This window comes from Lygodium microphyllum, chromosome 10 (assembly GCF_053477565.2).
Source record: "Lygodium microphyllum isolate KBCC chromosome 10, Lygodium_microphyllum_v1.1.10, whole genome shotgun sequence".
Taxonomy (NCBI): Eukaryota; Viridiplantae; Streptophyta; class Polypodiopsida; order Schizaeales; family Lygodiaceae; genus Lygodium; species Lygodium microphyllum.
In genome coordinates, this window is record NC_141144.1 from 38,818,369 (window position 1) to 38,824,893 (window position 6,525).

The window sequence follows — 6,525 nt, forward strand, 5'->3', positions numbered from 1 at the left end:
AATGTATCTTTTCTAAGAATAGTGCAACACATATATGTACATTGTTCACTCATTTAAATATTTAAATATTTGAAATTTTTAGTTTTTGATATTGAATTTAATTTTCTTGCTTATACTAGTTGGAATCTCACAATGATGGTCCGCCTCTTGTTTCAATTTTTGCTTTTGAAAAATGTCAAAAAATTAATGAAATGGTTAGTATACCTTGATTTGTAGTCTTTTTCCATTTGATTGTCTCTAACACTTAACCTATGTTTCAGGACTATTTAAACTCAGATCATAGTTTTATGGAGCTACTACAAGGAATTCCATCTATATGAGGAATATATACATATATTCTTAACTTTGGTATACTTTTAAATTAAAAGATATTCTATTTTTAAGTTTTACTTTTCTTGTATTATAGGGTTCATGTAGTAGTGAACACTCTCTTCCACAAGATATGATCCAAGATCTTGAGGAGGTTGAAGTAGCATGAAAAAGTCTTCGTGTATGAAAGGTATGCTTAGCTATCTCTTGATATTTTATTTTAATATATGCATTTAATACATTATATCTAATTACAAACTTATTGTGATAAGATGAGCGAGAAAATGCAGCAAAGCAAGCAACAACAAAAGGAGAATAAGGGCAAAAATAAGAAATTATCTAAGGTACTTCTTTGCATTTCTTTTTACTAAATGTGGCATAATTTAATTTTGTTAACTTTATTTTCTTGTCTATACTATAGGCTCTCGACCATGTTGAGCCATCAAAAAGTGCGGATCCTTCTAATATAGAACTGCCATCAAGAACTTCATCAGTAACTCAATGTTATTAAATATTAAGACAATAGAGTGGCTAATTAACTTATGATGTAGTAGCACACTAATCTATGTTGTATTTCTAAAATGCAGGTTGTTAATGCCTTTGAAGAGGAGGACCAAGAAACCATTCTCCTCAAATATTTAGACATCCAATCCATTGATGAGCTATATGCATCATTAAAATCTACATATGGTGTTATTAAAAGAGATCCTACTTTTTTAGAAGGACGCAATGAGCAAACATTGCCAGCCGTCAGAAAAGCTCTCATAGATTGGTTACTTTATAGAGAGAAAATTCATGTCACAAAAAATCACAATAAACCTTTGAGTATTGATATTGATATATGCATCTTGAATTGACCTCTTTATTATTAATGAAGATAACATCTTTTAACTCTTTCTATTATTTTAATTTATATTTTTTACCATAATAATAATTCTTAAAACTATCTACATAATTGCAACTAGTTTTCTTATATATAAAAAATACTATATGATTAGTTCTAACTAGTTTGTTTATATAGTAAAATTTCATTACATGGATAACTAGAGAATTTTGAAATTCCTATACAGTAATATTTTACTATATCACTAACTTGTAAAGTGTTCCACTTTTACTAGTTGAGACTTTTTCTAGATAAGTATCTAGAAAATTTCCGACTAAGTTTAGACTAAATTCTTTCACCACTGCACGTCAACATTTCTAGATATGATTGTCCGACTAAGTTTGATTAAAGCAAAGCGTTCTCCTTTCCCCGGCCAATCTAGCGTTCAAGGCCTTGGCTTGCCAAGGTCACTGTCCTTATCTATACTGGTAGGGAACTTTGAGGGCATTGGCTCATAGGGCCCAGGGGAGTGTAAAAGAAACCTAACGTTGACGTGCAGTGGTGGAAGAATTTCTATTATGAAAGGTGGCGCCGTGTAATAATGATACGATGATTATCGGCAGTGGGCTGTGGCATTTTGTGCGGATGACGGCGATGTAAAGCAAAAGACGAGAGGAATCCGGTTCTTCACGCCTTGAACTATTAAGGCCAGGCGCAGTACTCCTATAAAGGCTGACGCTAGCAACCACATTTGCTCCAGCGCAAGTGAATATCGATACGCATACATACAGATATCAGCCCGCCAGCGCAGGCATGTCTTACCCACACCACCACGAGGGCGAGTATTATAATGGGCAGGCACCATCCGCCGCCTTCAGCTACGAACGAGAAGAAGGCTATGGATATGGCCGCCCTTCTAACGACTACAACTATGAGCGTGTGAGGGAAGAGAAGGAATACCAGCGCAATGAGCGCCTCGGCGAGCTTGGCGCAGTTGCTGCGGGTGCCTTCGCATTGGTAAGATATATACACAAAGTCGCCGCTCTTTTCACAAAGACACATGTAGCATGTATGAGTAATGTCCATAGTCCATTCACATACCGTCGTAATACGTGCTTGTATATGCGCAATGCGTAATGCGTACACATGTACGCATATGTTGGTGCATATGTACTTCCATACTTACATATCCTATATACGTCCATGCGTATGAGCCTTAAAAGCATATGTGCTCTATGATGAGTGTATGTGTGTTGTGTACCTCATGTGTGTGTTATGCATATGTATGTACGTAATGTTTAGAGACATCACATTCCACCTTAATACTCCTCTATCTTGTTCCTTTGTTAGTACGAAGGTAATAAGGCAAAAACAGATCTCCAACATGCCTCGAAACATAAGCATGAGGCTGAACTAGCTGGCGTTGCATCCCTCGGATCCGCAGGCTATGCAGGATATGAGAATTATGAGAAGGAAAAGTACAAGGGAGGCTGGTAGAAACAAGCCTTTGACTAGTGGAGGCTACAATGGGACATGATATTTTCATGAGAATATATTAACTACAATCACAATGTAACTATCCATTGTAGCATTTTATTTTAAAGTATCCTCTATTTTCTTGGTACCGTCATAACATAACAAATTACATGCAACAAGATCACCATCACGTGCTGCTTTGGATAGGGAGGAACAATCACTCATGTTCACTCTTCTATGAAGACAAAGGTTAATATTGTACTTTAAAAAATAATGATCCATTGACAATAATCTATATTTGGTCCCACATATCTAACTCATTAGTGGATGCTTATGCATTGGCTGGGTTCTTGATTTCATATTTATCAATAAATTTGAATCATTTGTATTATGAATCTTCTAATTTTTAACAAATGTTGGCTTGTTGCAAATATGCAAAGAGCTTTTAAGATAATTAATGAAGATTCACTGAATGAATGTTTTGAAGGAACATGTAAAATTTTAAATAAATTTATCCTTGCATGGTAGGAGATGCTTTCCCCTTGCATGGTAGATGATTTACTGAATGAATGTTTTGAAGGAACCTATAAAATTTTAAATAAAATTGTCCTTGCATGGTAGGAGATGCTTCCCTTGTCCATACAAGTTTTCATTCAACCTAAAAAGTTTGAAAAACACTCACATTGTTATCCTTGCATTGATTTTCCTTTTACATGAGAGAGAGAATCTTGTGCCATAAAGAAATCGCATCTTTGTATCTCTTAAATCTTAAAATAGAATGTATTTAAGCATGTTATATACCATAATAACTACAATCCTTTCCTAGAATGTTTCTCTATTATCTCTTTTTGTAGTCCATGATAAACTTGAAAGGTTAATATGATTTTTAGGACAAACTAAAACCTTTTAAAAGATCATCGAATATCAAAAGAAAAAAAGTAAAAATAGTGTCTTGCAGTTATTATTGTTCACTATACACACTAGCAAAACTGTCTAGTTAAAACCTTTTACGATATGAACTCCCATACTTAGGAGATGCAACTCTAAAAATACAAATGTAGCACATATGATCAATAGAATGATATTTTATTTCACAAAAGACATATAAATATATAGCATATTACATTTTCAAAAGGAGCCTTCTAATTGCATAGCGAAGGCAAACCCATAAGCTTCTTAAAGAAGAGCAGTCATTTAATTCCACTATGATGCGTAAGTAAATGTATTTTTTTATAATTAAAGAATTAAAAGTCTTCACAACAACATGGGATGAGAGAGATTGCAAAACTCCATTAAAGAATAACCTGTCCAAAGGTCAATTTATCAAAAGAAAGAACCAAAGGAGAACATTAGAAAAACAAGATAAATGCCTCTTGCTCCATTTTTTATGTTGCATGCATGAGTTTTATGTTGGGATTGTGATAATCATTTTGGATGGTTGCATAGATTGCATTGCTACTCTTGGAACCTTTGCTTTTGATTCTTGTCAGAGAAATAAATATTATGATTGATGATTATTATGGCTATGACTAATAGAAAAGTAGGTTGGAATCTCTTCATAATCTCTTCCTCTCTTGTCTCCTTTGTTTATCAATCACTCTCTTCCTATACTACTTAGTATCTTTCTTGTCATTACAACCACTTAAGTAATCACAAGGTTTTCTAAAGCTTTATAGTTGAGTTAGAGAGAAATTTTATGCTATCCTTTTCATTTGTGACCATTCTTTGTTTTTGTTGGCTTTAAAAAACATGATTTGCTCTCTCTAAGTTCCTTGCTTTTAAATGAACTTATATGCATTCTCATGATTCCATATCATACTTATGTAAATCTGAAACGGATAGGGATTTCTTCAAGAAGAAATGGAAATGGTATGAAAGATGTCACTCATGTAAATCCCAAGAGGATGGGGATTTCTTCAAGAACAAATGGAAATGGTACAAAAAATGGATGTAATAGTTTTCTTGTCTCATGAAAACATGCCATTGTAAGCTTAATAAGATTGCAAGCTTGGATGCTTCAATGAATCCATGGCCTTTTGATTTTCAGCATACACTACCATTTGTGGAAGTATAAAGTATTTCTCAATTTTGTTTACAAGGTACATCAAATAATTTTGAACTTCTGCTAGCACACATCAAGGAAACTTTTGAGTTTTTGCGCCTTCAAAAATTTTATTGCAATTTTAAGTTGAGGCATGTGGTGCACCTAATTAGGAAAAATTTGTTGAAGATAATTTATTCTCAATCACTCATGATTTAATTGAAAAATATTATTTTAAAAATGATGCTATGCATGTGAGACTTAATGCATTTATGAACGTATAAATGCATTTAAAGGTTCTAACTAGCTATCTATATGCATCACAATTAAGATTTTAATTAAATTTGTTCCATTTATGATCATCCTTGTAATGATATTTTTCTTAAAACTATTTAATATATTAATTTAGTGAGCCATCCATGTGAAACCTTATGTGTATAGTATTTTATAATTGATTATAATATGGTAAATAAAGATTGCTATCATCAAAATACATGTTCATGTACTTGTTAATTTCTTAACTTGTAGAGTCTCCAAAAATTAAATATAGTCATATTGATTGTAAATTGTATTTTTTATAATCTAAATAGATATTATTATAATTTTTTGAAATAAAATACATAAGAAAGTCAAACAATAGCATAGAAGAGTTGTTGAAAATGAAAAACATAGTTTTTATGACACTTGACCTAAAATTTTTATTTTCTCTTACAAAAAGCCTAATAAAATTTTTTCCCATGCTATCTTGTTAATCAGGTCTGTTTTAATCGAATTGAATACCCAAACAACCATATTATGAGTTTACAAGAGAAAATTAGAGCCAAAATAAATTGTAGACTACTTTAAGACAAATTACATAGATACAAGGAGTTTTTGTTCCTTACTTGTTTTATTTTTGAGTTATATATGATTATTCTTCTTATGTTATTAAGTTTAAATATGACAATTGAGATTGAAAGTAGGATTAAGAGTGATACATACACATCTAATTTGGTATATGACACAAATTAGAATGGGATTTTCTTGAGAAATACATCATTCAAGAAGAGCTACGTGGTTGATCATACTATGGTTCTCAAGACATTGATGGATTCATATAGAAGTTAGCTAATCCAAGAAATTCTTCTTTTTCATACTAATCTAGGATTTCAAGATTGTAGTTGTGACTGTGATTGCGATTGTGACAATGAATGAGAATGAGAGTGAGAGTGAGGTTGGGATCCCTTATCATGTACATGACATAAGCTCAAGGATGGTTGATAGGTTTGAGCTCTATATTTTTAAAGTTAAGGTTTAAGCTATAGCACATAAAGCAACAAAAGAGGTAAATGTTACTTTCAGTTGGAGCCTAAAGGATGTAAGGAATCCTTTGAAGTTACTAAACATTGCATCCCTTGGATATAAGTAAAAAGTCAATGGTACACTATATTTCCAAAAGAGCCAAATGCTCTTTCTTTTGTATGAGTTTTTTGCGTTCCCCAATTGTAAGTTTTGAGCCATAAATCTAAAAATTTACAACATCCCATCTTGTTCAGTGACATTCTTAAAAATGTATTATTCAATACAAACATATAAGCCATCGTGAAGCAAGTTACCTTTTGAATCTATAAAAATGATTCTATTTAATTTGAAATAGGATATAAAGTTTTTCATTACATCATGAGTTACAAAATTTAAGTGTCAATGTAGAAGGATGCAAAATAATAAGACATCCTTATAAGTTTCTATTTTCTTCTTTATTCCTCCTATCTCTAGTATCTTATGATCATTCTTCGGCAATGTAGCTTCTTTGTCACTTTCCGCAATGATCTTTAGTCTTCTCACATAGGTTTTTTTCTTTGGCTACTAAAAGTATTTGACTTTGAAAGGTACTTTC

General features: G+C 32.3%; 1 protein-coding gene across 1 annotated transcript; it reads left to right on the forward strand.

Annotated features, from left to right (window-relative positions):
- The first annotated feature begins 1,881 nt into the window (after positions 1–1,881).
- LOC148029902 (uncharacterized) lies at positions 1,882–2,913 on the forward strand. The gene is made up of 2 exons (XM_087686200.1): positions 1,882–2,149; positions 2,483–2,913. Exons 1-2 carry the CDS (start codon positions 1,946–1,948, stop codon positions 2,627–2,629), a joined length of 351 nt encoding a protein of 116 aa, XP_087542326.1. The 5' UTR covers positions 1,882–1,945; the 3' UTR covers positions 2,630–2,913.
- The last annotated feature ends 3,612 nt before the right edge of the window (positions 2,914–6,525 follow it).